Source organism: Meleagris gallopavo, chromosome 4 (genome assembly GCF_905368555.1).
Source record: "Meleagris gallopavo chromosome 4, MGAL_WU_HG_1.1, whole genome shotgun sequence".
Taxonomy (NCBI): Eukaryota; Metazoa; Chordata; class Aves; order Galliformes; family Phasianidae; genus Meleagris; species Meleagris gallopavo.
Genome location: NC_139407.1, coordinates 65,703,604 through 65,721,562, shown reverse-complemented (window position 1 = coordinate 65,721,562; position 17,959 = coordinate 65,703,604). Strand labels below are relative to the sequence as shown.

The following is a 17,959-nucleotide window of genomic DNA, read 5'->3' as shown; positions in this document are numbered from 1 at the left end:
TCCCAAAATTACTGCTGAGGCCTTGGAGAGAGAGCTTCAAGATGAGAGAAATGCCCAGAGTGCCATGTGTCATGTTGTGCCCAGAGCTCACAGAGTTAATTGAGAGCCTCCCTTGCTCAGAAAAGATTCCTCACTTTGCAAAGTGATGGCAAGGTGCTCTGAGTATACCAACCACACAGCCCCCGCTGCTGTGACTTCCAGGGAGCATATCTGGAAATCTGAACCCACAAATAGCTGTCTGGCTGCCAGCAGCATGCGTGTAGCTTGGCCAGGCTATATGAATTTAGCTGGCTGGTGGCCTGGCTGAATTTTTTCTGGCTCCAGCTTGAAGTCAGCCTCAGGTCCTTGCTGGTGTTTGGCATATCTTGAGAGGTGAGGGTGTGTGTAGCTGTTCTGCAGGAGTAGCACAGTGTAGTAGCACAGTGCTGCTGGTCCAGAAGACAGAATGGGACTGCTCACATGTATGTGGCTCACAGACAGAGCTGTGACACCTCGATGGCATAACAGGGTTTGCCTGACTGGGGCTCTGTGTGCTGAAACAGTGCTACAGGAGCTGCTTTAGCTTTTGGTTGCTTGGAAAGTTGCCTGTGAAAAGACCAATGTCTGTTGTTTGTTCTTTTTTCTTTCATATGGAATATCTGTATTGCTGGAGATAAAGCACAGCTCTCCAAATTACATGCAGGTAACTGAACCGGGTGTGGGAGGAAGCCTTATGGATAATTTATTAATGCAGTGCTGCACAGGCTAAAAGTTTTGATCGTTATTATGTGCTTCTGAAGGACTGCATTACAAAAACATTTTTTGATACTACTTTTCTGTGCTGAATATTGTAACAAAATACTCAAGCTTGGTTAAGGCTATAAGTTTGACACAGGCTTCTTTTGTTGTTAAAAAGTGTTTTCCACAGTCTGCATGTCTTTGTTTCTAAAGATCACAAGGCTTCTCTTGCGTATGAATGTTTATATAAACCTTTTGTTTGCTTTATTTTTCCACTAATCATGTGATTTCTGCAAATGACCCCCTGAACAAATGTTTGCTTTTTATAGTTTTATTTCTATGCAGTCATATATATGTGTATGTGTCCTCCCCTCCTTGGAAAGCCATACTGCAGCATGTTTTGTGGATCACAGCTCTTACAGTGTCTCCTCTGGTATATTTTGGCCTTTTTTAGTCATAATGTAAATATTCAGGAGGAAAATACATACTTCATTTTGCTTTGTTAAAAAAAAAAAAAAAGATCACTGCTGTTCATGGGGTTATTTTTATCATCTCTTCAATTACATGTTGTATTCCTGAGAAGAATTTTTAATTGTCAGTCATCATGCAGCGTTTCAAAGCCGGGAAACATTGGTCTTTGATCCCTTAGGGATCTTAGGTGCAGTCACCAGCATTATCAGGTAATTCCCCTAAACTTCTTCTCTGAATGAGGTATATCCAAGCACTGCAAGAAGAGAGGTCAGTCATGACACGTGCACATTGACAAGATCTTTCTTTCCCTTCCTCTTTATGTGAATCTCAATTTTGCTCATGCTATTTGCTCTTGTGCAACCCAGTTAAAATAAGAAGTTTCACATTAGAGAGCATTTCAATCATGCAGAAGATGTAACATCAGAACTTACATTGATTCCAAGCAGAAAACTCCTGGATCATGTGTGCATGTTTCCTTTGAAGTAACTAATATATACATACCAGAAGTAGTCCTTAGAATGTGTAAGGGGTCTGAATATAATGTAATTATGTTGTAGGGTACTGCCCAAATGGACAGAAGGTCTGCAGAAGCATTAAAATCTTCCACATTAATCCATATCCTCAAAAGCTAAGATTAGAGGGATTACAGTTTCTCTCTTCTTGATGGGCGCAGCCACCGTGGCTCCACAGTATTAGTTATGGTCTATCATGCTGATAATGAGTTTCTTAATAAGTCCCTTAGTACTCATTGACAATGACTCATGCTTCCGAATGAGGATCTCCTTGAATATCCGTGTAATGGATGAAACTGGATCCCAGTGAAGAATGTTTGACCTATTGTGTGTTTTAAGAAAAATCAGAATTTGAAGGGAACTGTATATAAACGTAAGACGATCTGGGGAGGAGGAGTTGGATTTAACTGTTTGAAAAGCCACAAATGTAATGTAAGGTCTGTCAGTGGTAATTGCTCTGTCTGCTTTAAAGGAGGGTGGCTTTTCTGGTGTAGTCATCAATTGCAAAAGAGCACACGTACAGCCTCAGCTTTTCTTTTAGAACAGAATTTAGTTGTCTGATCTGAAGGGAATGTTCAGTTCTGTATTTACTACTAAATTCACTCTAGGAAGGTGTAGAAATTTAGAGCTTTGCCTAGAATGCCACTGTCTTGAAACAATCACAGTAACGTGCTTAGTTTTCAGCCACTGTTCAATCTCTTCAAGACTGCTTCTACCCTTATTTCTCTGGATTATAGAAATCAACTGATTGAGCTTTGAAATGTTATGCTTAAAATGGAAGAAGTGTTACACACTGAACTGTTTTTTAACATGATGCCTGAAAGTGTTCTTTGTAATTTTGAAAAATAAGATTCTGGGATACAAAACCATAAAATAAGGTGCTGGAGTATAAATCACTATACTTGCTCACGCTATGCTTCATTTTGCATCTCGGTATGTTTTGCTAGAAGTAGTAGCTTATGTTCTGTTGGCTTGTTTTAGGTATTTGGAAATAAGATGATAATTCCTTCCTTGGATGGAGACCTTTTCCAGTGGGATCGGGACCGAGAGAGCATGGAAGCAGTTCCTTTCACAGTTGAATCTCTTCTTGAGTCATCCTACAAACTGGGCGAGGATGTTGTCTTAGTTGGGGGGAAGTCTTTAACAAGCTATGGGCTGAGCTCCTACTCAGGGAAGGTAAGAGCCTCAAAAGTTGTCTTATGTGTCTCAGATTTGTGTATCTTCTTTTCTAGTATTATCTTGCAAGTAGATTGCTCTTAAGATTTAAGCTGCACTACAGTTCTGGTGTATGATTGCACAGCACCAAAGAGCAGAATACAGATTTCTTGGGAAACAAATGAAGCAGGCTGAAGTAAGACATAGCAGCTGGTGCAGTTAGATGACACTGCTGAGAGCATCACTGCAGTGTCTTCTTGTGTGTGAGCTTCTGCTCTCTCCCTAGTGCTGCCTCTGTCACTTGCCATTTGCTAAGCAGAATCAATTTGCTAACCTAGGAGAAAACTCTTTGCTTCTATTGGATTACTTTTGTGCTGAGTTAGCAAATTCAGATCAAGGGGAAGAAATGACCCCTTTCTGCAGAATTGGAAGATGAGTTCAGCTTTATTATGTGCTCTGCCTGGAACAGCCTTCACAGTTCAGCTTACTGAACATCAAATAAAGTTTTAGATGATGCGTTTTTCACACTTAAAGATTTTAATTTTTTTCTCAACTAGCAAAGAGTATCTGGTTGAAAACAAGAAAAGCATTCAAGGTACATGAACTTCTGAGATTTGTTCTTGTTGTCAATAAGTTTACTCTACCTTAGGAGTTCTTAAATTTTAAACTCATGCAGAAGTTAAGCTGAAAACTACTTTCTATCTGACTGGTTCAGAAAGCATTTTGTTTTTTCTTTCTTTCTGAAATCTTCTGGTTAAATGGTGTATGTTTTTAAAAAACAGAAGGAAAAAAGGATTAAAACACAGGAATTGATTGCATTCTTTTGAGTTCTAGACTTTCTTATCCTCCCCTTTCCACGTCCTGCATTATTTAAGTGATCACAGATATTTTGTGTAGTGAATAGCAGATATTTGCTAAAATCAGAAATGTTGGTTTGATTTTAAAACAGGTAAAAAGAAAAATGATAATATTTGGTTTTCAAAGCAAAACAAAACCATAACAGTTTTTTCCATTGTAACCAGGTGTTTTCATGTAGAATGCTGTTGCAGTTTCTATAATGATCACTCATGATAAAGGTCCAAAGCAGTAGTTTTAGTTTAGTAGATTTTCTCGTTGATGGCAAAGGGCACTTGTACCAACTGTTGAGGAAGTGGTAATTTCAGTTCCTGCTTTAATTCAGGCCCAGACTTGCAGTAACAAAGGTGCTGCACACAGGAAATAATGCTTTACTCTTCCATGTTAAGAGTTCTGGCAGTGTGGAACAGCTGCCCAGAGAGATTGTTGGTGCCCCATCCCTTCCAGGTTGGATGGAGTCCTGGGCTGATATTAAGTGGGGTGGTTGGTGGCCCTGCCTGTGGTGGGAGGGTTGGAGATTCATGATCCTTGAGGTCATTTCCAACCCGGGCCATTCTGTGATTCTGTGTGTTGTCTTTGGCACTGAAATGTCAATTCACACTTCCTGAAAGTGTGTCCAACTTACTTTCAAAACACAAATGGCTGTATATATTCCAAATACAGTTTGAGAATTGGACTGTTGCAAAGTCTGTGTGACAGCATTAATTTGAGGTCCCCATCCCATTTTAATGGCTGAAAAGACCAAGTAGGATGGCTCTGCAGTATTTTATATAGATCAGTAGTACTTAATTTGAAGTTAATAGAGTTATGCTGAGGCAGATACGGCACAAAAACAGAATTATACTATGAACCTACTAGAAATTATCTTTCTGTCAATAGGTATCATAGGAAAAAGAGGAACTATGATTTCTTTCTGTTAGAATAGAAATCTTTGCAAAGAGTCAGTAAGTCAAGGATGTTCCATGCTGTAGAATTCCTAGAACATTTTGCAAAAGCAATTCTCTTAAACCATGCTTTTCAACATCCATCTAGTTGAACATCTAAAATCATAGAATGATAGAATCACAAAACGACCTGGGTTGAAAAGGACCACAATGATCATCCAATTCCAACCCCCTGCTATGTGCAGGGTCACCAACCAGCAGACCAGGCTGCCCAGAGCCACATCCAGCCTGGCCTTGAATACCTCCAGGGATGGGGCATCCACAGCCTCCTTGGGCAACCTGTTCCAGTGTGTCACCACCCTCTGTGTGAAAAACTTCCTCCTAATATCTGACTTAAACCTCCCTGTCTCAGTTTAAAACCATTCCCCCTTGCCCTATCACTATCCACCCTTGTAAACAGACGTACCCTCTCCTGTTTATATGCTCCCTTCAAGTACTGGAAGGAGCTCTGTATCCCCCGTGAGCCAAAAATGCACTGTAACAATTGTTAGTTTTGAACATTCGTGTTGGATGCACTTTTTTTTTGCTCTTGAAACTGTTCACATTTCCAAGCTGTGAGTCTCTTGTCTTGTCCCTTAGGTGAAGTACATCTGCTCAGCTGTGGGCTGTCGCCGGTGGGATGACGATGAGGCAGAGCAGGAGGACACACTGCTGTTACGACGAACTCAGAAAACAGTCCGTGCTGTTGGACCACGCAGTGGTAATGAGAAGTGAGTATTATAATTACAGCTTTTAGATTTGAGCTTTTAATTCGTAACACTTTAAGAATATGACCTTTTTACTCTCGGTAGAAAAGGAATGAGGGAGTTTGTACCAAAGGAATGTCACAGACTTGTTATTTAGCACCTATCTCTTCTGGTCTTCAATGTTTCTGGAAAAAAAATATCTCTATTTTCAGTTTTAGACCATTAGAAAAAATACTAGTCCATACTTATTTCCCTTAAGTCAAATGACAGTGACTTTTCTTGTCCCTGTATATCTCAAAAGTCTGTCATTTCTCTACTGCACAAGATAAATGTCTCTATAGTTTGTTTCAACTGATCATTTTGTATAGCAGGAGATAGCCTGAAAGCCTTCTGTGATTTTTTGATTCTCTTCTTAAGTTCTTTACAGAATCACAGAATCACAGAATGGCCAGGGTTGGAAGGGACCTCAAGGATCATGAATCTTCAACCCCCTGCCACATGCAGGGCCACCAACCTTCACATTTAATACTAGACCAGGCTGCCCAGGGCCCCATCCAATCTGGCCTACTAATGGTAATTGTCCCTTTTTTAATACTTGATGTTTTAGCTTTCATTTTAAGTTGACAAAAAATGAACACATTAAGACTGAAGACATTTCAAAAAGCCTCACTCTTACTTCTCTTTTTGTTTCATGATATAGGTGTTCTTTTCTTCACAAGCTGTAAAAATTGCTTTGGTCTGTGACTTCCCTCATGCTCTCACTTTGAAGTTTTCAGTACACTGAGATTTCTAAAAATAAAAAATAAAAAAATAGCACACACCCAAAACAAACAATAAAACCCAACCCAACGACAACTGAAAAAAAAACCAAAACATCTTCCTTAAATACAAGTTTACAAGGCTGATTGCTATACAAAGGTACAGTAACTGCCCACCAGTTCAATGGGGAGCTAGTCATTCTCTGTTCACCTGCTCCCTCTTCTGTTTGCAGCAGGATTTGACAGGTAGTGTGTCTGCAGTCTGTCAGAAAGAAGCTAATTAAAACTTGAATAGATTAGCAAATGAGAAGTCTTAAGAGAAATCTTGATTCTTAGAGACTGATACTGCCGGAGAGAGGTAAGTCATGAAAGCGTGTTTGTCGTTTGCACATGTCTTTCAGAAAAATAGCATGGTACCTTTGGTACATGAATTCTTCAGTTGTTGTAGCCAGAAATAGAGATGCTCTGGGTACCCAAACATGTTGTTAAAGGAGTGTTTTCCCTCTTTTTGCTCTTTCAGACACAAACTTGCCATTCTTTCCCCTCTGTATTTGTCTACAACATAATTACAGCTCTATGTGGTGGAAATAAGAACTCTTTATTTTTCTGAGAATAATTTTGATTTTGTCCCAGTTTATTGGTTTACAAAAGTTGAAGAGTTTTAGGCTGTGCAAGACAGCTCTGTGTTCCTTATATAGCCATATTTGTCTCAGAGTATGTTAACCTGTAACATGAGCTGTCCTGGCTTCATTGAATTGCCCATCAAAGAGATCCTGTGTTATGTTTTCTGTGTGGGCTTAAAAGAAACAAACAAAAAAGAAAGCACCATCCCTTCTCTTGCCTGAAAGCTTTACATTTAAAATAAAATATCCTTTGTTAGTGAATTATGTCTTCTGCAGAATGCTGCTTCCTAAATGCTTTATGCTTTTATCAACTATGTAACATCTTTTTTCCTAAACAGACCTAGCTTTATTATTATTTGATGATTTTTAATTGCCCTCTCCATATGCTATCCCTTTAATGTCATTGGCACTACTTCATCAGCTTCTAACCTTGGATATCATGCTAGACAACAAGATTTCTTTCTTGTTTGGTTTGTACTCTGGATACAGTTATAGGATTAGCACTCCCTCTCCTGGTACAGCTGTGTTAATTTGACTGACTGGGTCAAATATAAGTAATTCAGTTTAAGAATCTTTGAATTGAGGGTATGGTACTTGCTTAGAATATATAACTAACTTTTACAAATTCTTTTTTTCCTCTTTTTCTTTTAGGTGGAATTTCAGTGTTGGTCACTTTGAGCTGCACTATGTCCCAGACATAGAAAATAGAGCAGGATACATTGAGAGCAATTTTAAATTACATGTGAACAAAGAAGAAACAAAAATAATTTCAGATGTGGATGAGCAGGAGGCAATGATGAAAGATACAGTGATCAAAGTCTCAGTGGCTGACTGGAAGGTTATGGCTTTTAACAGACGAGGAGGACATCTCGAATGGGAATACCAGGTGTGGGAAGAAACAATGATAAATGTTACAGTTGTAGAAGCTATGCAGCTTCATAGTTGATGTCTTTCATCCTGAGTTTTAGATGCTGTCTCTGTGTTTAAAAAAAAAAAAAAAAGAAAGAAAAAAAAGAAGCACACATCTTTTTGGAGCTTATTTTACTGATGTTGTGTTTTTGAGCTGCTACATCTGCTACACAAACCAAACTGAGGCATTTATGTCTTACATAACATCTAATTAATATGACATTCATTTCCTTGTTATCTCTATCTTCTTCAGTTTTGCACTCCAATTGCTTCTGCATGGCTGGTTAAGGATGGCAAGGTAATTCCAATCAGTCTGTTTGATGACACAAGTTACACCACAAACAATGAAGTGTTAGAAGATGAGGAGGATCTTGTGGAAGCTGCCAGAGGGGCCACAGAATCCAGTGTCTATTTGGGTGAGTCACCAGCTGTTGTAAACATCATCGTTTTCTGTGAGCTTTTAGTAAAGCAGATCTTTCCATACTGGTAGAATTAATTTCTATGACTATTTGGCCTAAAGTGGTACATAGATGATGTTGTGTTTTAACAAAGAAAAAGTAGGTATTAAAACAACGTATTCTATTCCATTTACTGCTTTATAAGTGCAGTGCTTTGCACATGATTGCAAATCTTGAAACTTTTAGAGATAGGTTTATAGTTAACAATGCAGTCTTATTGCTCAGAGAGCTGTAAGAAATATCTCCCTCTAGCCCTCTAATTTTCCACATTATTTTTTTTCCTCTGCACTGACTGCAGTAACTTCCCATGAAGATATTTCAGTTAAGCTCATATCTGATTGAGTTTTTATCCAGCTATTAGAATTAATTTGATGTGATTTGTGACAGTTTGAAATAATGGCTCCAGGCCCTTCTTCTCAGCTGTCTATCTGTCTCTGCATGGAAGATGTGCTTTGGTTTTCAAGGACTCTTTTTTTTGTCTTAGCCTCTATCTTGAAGCCTTTCTTATTAGTGGTCACACAGATATTTTCAGCCTTCCTTTTAACAGCTGTTGAAGAGTTGTGTTCACCAGCATTAACAAGGGTAGGAAGTTTGAAGGAAGTCTTACTTAGGCTAAGCCCAAGATGCTTGGTAACTCTTCAGAACTGGTGGCAATTTTTTGAAGATGTTCTGAACTCATGCTTTTCTAGAGCAAAGGCAGTATGTTCTACTTGAATTCAATCAGTCAGTATCTCAGATTCTCAGAATATAGAGAAATGCTTTCAAAAGTATTCTAAACCGTACATCTTAACTGGATAATTTGAGTCTGAGAATGAAGGATACCTTCATAGGAATGAAGGATAGTCTTAATAATATGCTCTCTGTTTTGTTTCTCAGGTATGTACAGGGGCCAGCTGTATCTTCAATCATCAGTCAGAATTTCTGAAAAATTCCCAACCAACCCAAAGGCTCTGGAATCCAGGAATGATAATGCAATTATTCCCCTCCCCAAAATTAAATGGAAGCCCTTAATCCGTAAGTAACAACTCACAGTGTCATTTATTGTCTTAGACCTAAAAGCATCTTTCTGATAATTTTCAAGCTAGTCTACTAGTTCCTGAATGAGTTTACGGTTGGGAACATCTGTGCTCTATTAATTCTTTTTTTTTTAATGAGGTATTTGAATTGTAAGTAACTCTATGGATTTGATGGAGTCTTCTAAAGCGATGGAATGTTGGTCTTCTAAAACAATTGTTTTACCAGAAGAAGAATTTTTTTGCATGATGTGAATATGAGTTAGTTGATTTGTCCAAAATAGTATTTAGACTGAAAAGTGTATTTAGGTTGGAAAGTAGTATTCAGTGGTGGTTACCTCTCTTGATTTTTACCTCCTTTGTGTTTCCTTGCATTAATTTTGGTCCTTACGGCCTGATCTGGCAACCTCATGTTTTCTAAGATAATGCAATTGGAGTTCTCATGAAAGTCATCCAAGGGCAGAATCTTGTTAATAATCATCCATCTCAGAAAGTTGTCTCTTCTTTGCTTAGATTCTCCTTCCAGGACTCCAGTGTTGGTGGGGTCGGATGAATTTGATAAGTGTCTCAGCAATGACAAGTATTCTCATGAGGAATACAGCAATGGAGCACTTTCAGTCCTACAGTATCCATATGGTAGGTGGACCTTCTGAATTTTGAAGTGTTACACAACAAAAACAAAGTGTGCTCACACACACCCAGTGTCTATTGAGAAAGCTTATTTATGAGAAACATTTGCTTTGTAGTTGTGTACAAACAAATCTGTGCCCTTTATATGTCTTTTCTATGCAGATAATGGTTATTATTTACCCTACTATAAAAGAGAGAGAAATAAACGTAGCACCCAGATCACTGTTAGATTTTTTGATGATATGAATTACAAAAACATTCGCAAAAAAGATCCTGTTCTTCTGCTTCACTGGTGGAAAGAAATCGTTGGCACCATTATATTTTGCATCGTGGCCACAACCTTTATTGTACGCAAACTTTTCCATCCCCATCCCTACAGCAGAGTAAGTATTTTATTTTTTTTTCCTCAATCCCAAATACAGGAAGTGTTATTCTGGCCTTTTTCTTTTGGGTTTGATTCTGCTCTGTGTGGTGTTAATAATTTATGAGATAACGTAGCCTAAATTTATTACTTAATCTATCTGTGAAGGCTGTCAGCTGCCACGCACAATTTGCTTATCTGCTTCAGCAAGCAGATTACATTGCTTCAACCATGTCTGATTACTTTGGAGAGGCTTACACTGAAATAATGGAATGCCTTATCTACAGGTACAAACTGATCTCAAGTAGTTAGGACTTGAATTTTTGTTTTTGTTCTTGTTTTGGTCACCATATTAGCTGCGGAAGGAATCTGAAACGCAGTGTCAGACTGATAGCAAATATGAGCCTGCATGTGGAGATGTTAAGGACACCAGCTGGAGTGATGTCAAGAACTCTGGATACGTATCAAGGTGAATTCAGTTCAATACAGCTCATACAAAGTTTTTAGTCAGTGTGAAAACTAATGCTGTCTGGAAAAAAGAGTTGGTGGTCATTAGTTCTTACTACCTGTAGTCCCCCTACTCCACAGAACAATGAAAAAGAACCCTTTTGCCCCATTATCAATGGGAGATTGCTGTTATGATTGGTCTAAGCAGTCCCTCAGAGCCAGCACAGGACCTCTGCTTGGGAATGTTGCTCAAATACTTCCTGCTGATAGGTGAAATGAAGGATTGATTCTTAATGTTCTTGTTCTGTCTGTTCCTGTGCTTCTGGATTAGAACATGGGAATTGCAGATGGAAACACGTTTTATGTATGCTACAGAACAAGCAGAGTATATATGGAAGAAACCTTTGTTGCTTATTTGGAAAGAGTAGTTTAAAATGGGTCTATAGGGGCATGTCAGTAATAGGAGAAAATGTGACCATTCCTAATTTGCCAAAAGTAGGAAATGGACTATTTAAAATGAAGAAGAAAGATAGTGAAGTTTAAGAAGTGATATTTCAGAAGATGTGCTCAGGACTAGTAGCAAAAATACTTATTTGTGGTGGGGTTAAAAGCACATTGTAATTTGGAAAATACTCATCTATCACCACCTAAATTGGGCATGGGAGTTTAACTGAAATATCTATGGTCCGTGATCCTGTAGTCATAAAACCTGGCACTCTGCAAGGCTTCTTCAGTTTGTCAGATGCACTCAGATGCACGTGTAAGGAGTCTTGCTGAGGATGTGATAGACACTGAATAAATGCATAATCAGCACCTGTCGGTTTCCTAAGTAGGTAACCATCTGATTACCTCAGTGGGTGGGTGAGCAGAGGAGGAAGAGGAGAAATGCTTTAAGTCATTCAGCACGTTTTGCCTGTACAGAATTATTTAACACTTAAACCCCTTTTCCTCACAAAAAAAAAAAGAGAAAAAGAAAAAAAACAACACAGCATTCATTTATGTCTATCCTTGCTAACGCATTTTTCTCCATCCATTCTTCTGTCCCTTATTCACATCCCTCTCCTCCAGATATCTAACAGATTTTGAACCAATTCAGTGTCTGGGCCGTGGAGGTTTTGGAGTCGTTTTTGAAGCCAAAAATAAAGTGGATGACTGCAACTATGCTATCAAAAGGATCCGTTTGCCTAACAGGTACTGACTAAGTTTACTGAGAACTAGAAAAATTAGTGACTGGCAGGATCTTACACAGTTCCTGAACTGATTTCCCACATTCTGCATTAGGATGGATGACATACTTTTTAATGGGCGGGCTGACTTAATTTTGGCATCAAGAATTTGGCATATGTATTCACAGCAGAAGGGTGACCTGTTTGGCTAAGCTGCTAACATAGCAGGACCCTTATGAGGATGTTGCAGCTACATGGGAACTCCATTGATTTCCTTGATGAATTGAGCCTTTAGTAACAGCACTAGTTATTTGTAGCACTGTTAATTTGCTTCTCTCCTTTCTTTCCTTACCTTTCCTATTCCACCCTTTCTTTCTCATCCCCTTTCCTCTCCTGCTTTTTTGACTCCATTTATCCATGTGTTTCATTCTCCGGTCCCACAACCCCTACCTTTTCTTTCAGTCATAGGTGGTCAAGCCTTGATGCTGAATTATCCTACACAGAACTTCCTTTTAGTGGGAGATGGGAGACACTGCTTCTGGAAATCTCAAGTTAGAACAGCAACAGGCAGGCCAGTAGTGGGAGGGGGGTAAAGCTGTGAAATCTAGAATTACTATTTTTTGAATGTGTTAAATAAACGTGATTACTTAAGATAAAAGATTTTGTTCAGAAATTTAAGGTAGCCTTTTCCAAGCATATCCAAATCATTTGAATAAAACCATTAAACTTCATTTGATGGAGTCTTATGGTCTTAACAAGAGGTCCGTAGAATGAAGATAGTCTTTATGTTGTGCCAGTTAAAAAAGAAACACGAAGGTATTTCTATCTGTCTGTTGTGCCAGTGTCTTCTACATCCCTGTAGAATATTGCTGTCTAGTGGGTTTCTGTTTTCTCTCCTTGTAAGCAGTTGAGAACAAGATGAACCTTTCTTTTCAGTTTTCTGCCTGTAATTATTTGAAAAGAGGTGAATAAATGCTTAGCTGTTAGGAGCACACTGTTCCTCCATGCTTCTAACATAAAGGAATTACTGGGGAATTTGAAAAAGGTCTGGCTGTTGGGTGAAGAGTGATACTGCAAGCCTGGCTTACACATGGCTAACATTGGTTAAATTCTTTTGCAGAATTTTCTGTGCTATGCTATTGCTTTTGGTAACCATGTCACTGTTTTTCTTCTCACCCCAAATCCTAGGGAACTGGCACGTGAGAAAGTGATGCGGGAGGTCAAGGCATTAGCTAAACTTGAGCATCCAGGTATTGTTCGGTACTTCAACGCATGGCTGGAAGCTCCACCTGAGGGATGGCAGGAAAAGATGGATGAACAATGGTTAAAAGATGAAAGGTAACTTGTGTGTCTTTAATCAGTTGAATTTGAGGTTGTATGCCAACAGAACTGGGCAAGTGGAAGATGAACTAGGAAAGAGTAGGAAATAAATAGTTATTGACCATCAAATTGTCAGTTCAACAAGATACAAATGTGTCACATTCATGCATGGCATTTCTTAATTTCTGGGTCCTCTTTAAGGCCCTTCTTTAAGCTTCAGAAACATCTTGAAATTCTTAATATCACTTTCCTAACTGGGAATCTTGAGGAAGATCAGAGCACTGTTTACTACTGTGATTTGGTTTTAACTTTCGACAGCTCTGTTCTCTCTGTTCCTTTCCACAACTGTCCTTTTTTTAATGTCTATCTTAGTTTTGATAGCTCTGATTCAGTACTTCAGTTAATTTATTTCAGCATAAATGTGTGAGGAATTATCAATCTGATGTGTTATAAAGCTTGGTAGAGTTAGGTTAAAAATGAAAAATTAGATAAGGGAGGTAGGCGTTAGGTGTACAGAAAAGGTGGGTGTATGTTAACAACATTTAAAAGTGGCAAGGGAGAACGAGACCTAATATTCTTCTGATCCACTATTTAGTAGTCTCATAATAACATCTTAACATGCCTATTCTAATTCTTAGAATACAGCGGATTTTGTATTTTAGGCACTAAACCAACATTTCACAGCTGTAATTCTTCTAAGGCACTTTAAATAGTTTTGTCAATGCTTGCTCTAAAGGAATGAGGTTTGTTTGAGCTGAAGTTGAGCCTGATTGCACATTGGGAACTTGGCAGTAGAGCTTGCTGTTTTTCTTTTCTATTTGGGAGATGCTATCCAAACATTCTTGTCTCAATTAGGAGATATTATACTTGCTAAGAAAAATAGGTGACAAATCCTGCTTATTAATGGTTCCCAGACATGCGTAGTTATTTCCTGTTTTGCCGTGGTACTTTGTTTTCAGAAAAAGTCTTCTGAAAATGCATTCTAGTGGGATGAAATTCTGTAGTACTGACCTCTTCATTTTGCTTTCCTAGCACCGATTGGCCACTCAGTTCTCCCAGTCCAATGGACGTCCCATCATTTAAGATCAGAACAGAGCCGTTTTCTACGAAGGACCACATTGAAGTTATTGCTGCTTCATCAGAGAAGGGAAGGTCTTTCTCTGTGGGAATACCACATGGTCAGTCTGATTCATCTGAAAGTGAGTTCTCTCCTCTGGAATTTTTTGCTTCAGACAACAGGGACTTGCACCAGTCAGAAGATCCACTGCTGAACCTTCAGGACAGCGTTCTTACAGGCTGTGATGTAGAAGACAGTACTATCAACAGTAATGAGTTGGGTCACTCCGAATTGGATCACTCCCTGGAAGTCCATCTTCCAGCTGTTCCTGTGGTACAGCTGAGGGAAGGGACCTCCTCCTCTATTGTGTTCGAGGATTCTGGTTGTGGAAATGCTTCTAGTAAGGAAGATAAAATTGATGCTTCATGTGATGAAAGTCTTTCTGAGGACAAGCCAACGAGTACAAAGGAACCTGGTAACAAGAAATCTTCAGGAAGTCCCCTATCTGTTTCTCCACCAAGGCCAACAAGTTTAAGCCTTGACCTTTCTAAAAATACTACAGAAAAAGTCAAGCCCACCTCTCCAAAGGTGTATCTTTACATCCAAATGCAGCTCTGCAGGAAAGAGAACCTAAAAGACTGGATGAGCAGACGATGCATAATAGAGGAGAGGGAAAGGACAGAGTGTCTGCAGATATTTCTGCAGATAGCTGAAGCAGTTGATTTTCTGCATAGTAAAGGATTAATGCACAGGGATCTTAAGGTTTGTATTCCTAGGATACTATTGGAAATGTTTTTATCTGTTGGCATGGTCATGACCAAATGTCTGAAGTTTCCAAATTGTGGCTTACATTACTTTATTTCCCATACTGGCAGTATGGGAAACATTTTTCTCATTTACTATCATGAGATTTTCTTTGGAGTTGTTGTAACTTGAACTGCCTATGCTCTGCTATTGTAAAATTCCTGAAACACATGGACTGACTGAAATAATCTTGCTAGCTTGAGTGTTAGCAGTTACACATTTGACTGCTCCTAACAGCAGTGCCAGAGTCTTCAGCTGTGTCAAGTTCTGCTTTAAATTGACAGATCATGCCCTGCTACAGGTAGGGTGGTGGGGTTTTTTTTAATTGTTGTTGTTTTGGTTTGGTTTGGGGTGTTTTTTATGTGAAAGTAGTACAGCATGGGAGAGAAACCACAGAACGGATGAGGCTTGCAGGGACCTCTGAGTCCTTCTGGCCCAGCCATGCCCTAGCAGGAACACTCAGAGCAGGGTGCCCAGGCCCACATCCAGGCAAATTTTGAAGAAAAACCCAGATTTGGGCTAAACTCACACTCTCTGGTCCCTGTGCCAATGCTCCAGCCTAGCACCGCAGTGCTGCCTGATGAGCTGGGAGAGCTCCAGGGCTCTGGGTTATGCCTAAACACAACTGAACAAAGCCTGTCTCTGTCCTCTTGCACTTTCCTACAGGGATTTGTGGACGCTGATGAGATCCTTCTGAGCCTCCTCTGCTGTAGGCTGAGCAGCCCCAGTAGGAGAGTCTCACTAAGATAGATGACTACCTATCACTGACCTCAGGATAGATGTTAAAAAAGCTGAATTCATGTCTGTATAACAATTTGGAGATGTAGTGCTCCAGGAAGTAAAAATTAATTATTCATTACTGCAGGTTTGTTTTTTTTACAGCAAGACTTTTTGTACCCCGTACAGATCAGCTGCTTTTATTTTATGGCATTTTTGGTTCAGGAACTTTATACAGGTTTGTTTATTGCTGAGCTGTATGGCAAAGAAAGCTATTTTGAAACCTGTTCTGTCCTTTCAAGTGAAGCAGATAATTCTAGTATATATCTTCTGCTTTCCATAGAAGTACTGGTGGACAGCAGCAGTGTTACTCCTGGTTTGGGAGAAAGTAAGTTATATATTACTGCTCTAGGATTGAAATTTAAACTGTTCTGGAGTTGAATTTTGAGTCAGTGCTGACTCTCCAAAAGCAAATTTCTGAGGGATTCATGACGTTTTAATGTCTGATAACATCCAGGCTGTTAAGACTGGAAGTGAGTGCTGTACAGCATGGGAAAGGCTGTGGTTATTTTTGAAGATAACTGAAGACAAGCATAACTTTTGTGTCTTCCTTTCATTTTGCTTTTGAACCTATGCTAGTTTGTGCCTCATCTTGATGGAAGTCTTAGCTCTGGGGGTGTTTGTATTGGTTACACAGTACCAGAATTTAGTTAAAGGGCCCAACTGAAGTTAGTCTTAGTCTTCTAAACTGTGAGGAATTGACTCCTTTGCTTTTGTCAAATGGAGATGCAGTACCTGTTACTTGAGGAGCCATTGTTGCCTACCTCAGTGCAGTAAGCACTGAAATGCTTACAACCATTCTTGTAGCTCCTCAGATGGTGATCATATGGTAGCAGTAGAAGCAGAACATGAAAATACCATCTTGGACGTGGCAGTTAAAGGGGATTCAAGTTCAATAACACACAAAAAGATAACCAAAGTTAGAAAAGGTCCAGCACTAAGATATTACTTTGAGCCATTATCTGAAAAATCTTTAGTGCTCAAGGAAATGACCGGAGAAGTAATTTAATCATTATGTCAATATGTTGCTAGATGTGTTAATTAATAACATTTCTTAACAGTACTTTCTGTTGTAACCCTCTGCAGACTCTTAGGTTGCTGTTCAGTAAAGCTTAGATAGATAGTCTTGAAGCTGATTCACTCTTACCATTTGCATGGAGTTTTGTTGGAACATCTTAAGGTCAGAGTTAGCAACTGTTTGAACGTGAGGTTATATTTTATTTACTTAGTTGAACAACTTGAGAAGGCTTTCCCTAAACAGGCTTAACAGGATAGTAACTTTTGTGCACTAAATGAGCTGTGACTCCAAAGGACATTCAGTCCTGAAAAGTACAGTGGGTGATAAGACCTGGTTTTACAGGCAGGCTATGGGTAATGTGAAACTAACAAGTTAGATACCTCAATAGCTCAGCAGTAGCAAATAGTTGTGTTTTTACATGCTTATGAAAACTAGTCTCCTTTTCTTCTGTCTTTTCTGGCACAGAGTGGGTTTGCTTTTAACTGAGGAAATTGGATGGACTTTAAAATAGGAATCCTTGGGAATTGTGAAGTTCTTAAGCACTGTTACAGAAATGGTTATTTCCACAGTTAAACTATGCAATGCCAACTGCAGACTGGAAATCTAGGAACAAGGTCTACTTTTATTGATAAGATAAGGTGTTGTGCCACATACTGGTTAATAATACTGTGAATGAGTGTAATACTTAGAGATTGGAATTAAAAAACAATGAGAAAACTTCAGTTGGATGTGTAACACATGATGTGAGTGTGCCATATGTTTGGAGAGTTAAGATAACTTACCTATGCCATTCCCCACAATGTATTGTATCTGCCAAAACACAGACTTGTTTATAACATGTTTTTTTCTTTCCACCTGTTTGTTTTCTCAGCCTTCCAATATATTTTTCACAATGGATGATGTAGTAAAGGTTGGGGATTTTGGACTGGTAACTGCTATGGACCAAGATGAGGAGGAGGAACTGGTACTTACCCCAATGCCAGCTTATGCCAGACACACAGGACAAGTAGGGACCAAACTCTACATGAGCCCAGAACAGGTTTGTGTTCTCTAAAACTATTTCCAGCACCACCTTGAAGACACTTGAATTCCTGGGAGTTCAAGGATCAAATAGTCTTTCTAGTAAACTGTTACAATCAAGTTTACATTCTTTCTCATCAAAGTAGAGTTTTGAGCTAAACTGAATTCCAAAATAAATATTTTAAACATAAAATAGCAAAAACAAACACAAAAAAGGGCTGGTGACCTGTACTTTTGGTGCATTGATTTATCTTGCTC

General features: G+C 39.0%; 1 protein-coding gene across 1 annotated transcript in view; it reads left to right on the top strand.

The window, feature by feature from the left end:
* EIF2AK3 (eukaryotic translation initiation factor 2 alpha kinase 3) overlaps positions 1–17,959 on the top strand; it is a 40,898-nt gene that overhangs the window by 18,255 nt on the left and 4,684 nt on the right. Inside the window, exons 3-14 of the mRNA XM_085223722.1 lie at positions 2,682–2,876; positions 5,234–5,364; positions 7,373–7,607; positions 7,884–8,046; positions 8,965–9,102; positions 9,615–9,737; positions 9,894–10,114; positions 10,449–10,561; positions 11,608–11,730; positions 12,894–13,043; positions 14,058–14,844; positions 17,553–17,720. Coding sequence (XP_085079848.1) covers positions 2,682–2,876; positions 5,234–5,364; positions 7,373–7,607; positions 7,884–8,046; positions 8,965–9,102; positions 9,615–9,737; positions 9,894–10,114; positions 10,449–10,561; positions 11,608–11,730; positions 12,894–13,043; positions 14,058–14,844; positions 17,553–17,720 — 2,547 coding nt within the window. The remainder of the gene's footprint in view (positions 1–2,681; positions 2,877–5,233; positions 5,365–7,372; positions 7,608–7,883; positions 8,047–8,964; positions 9,103–9,614; positions 9,738–9,893; positions 10,115–10,448; positions 10,562–11,607; positions 11,731–12,893; positions 13,044–14,057; positions 14,845–17,552; positions 17,721–17,959) is intronic.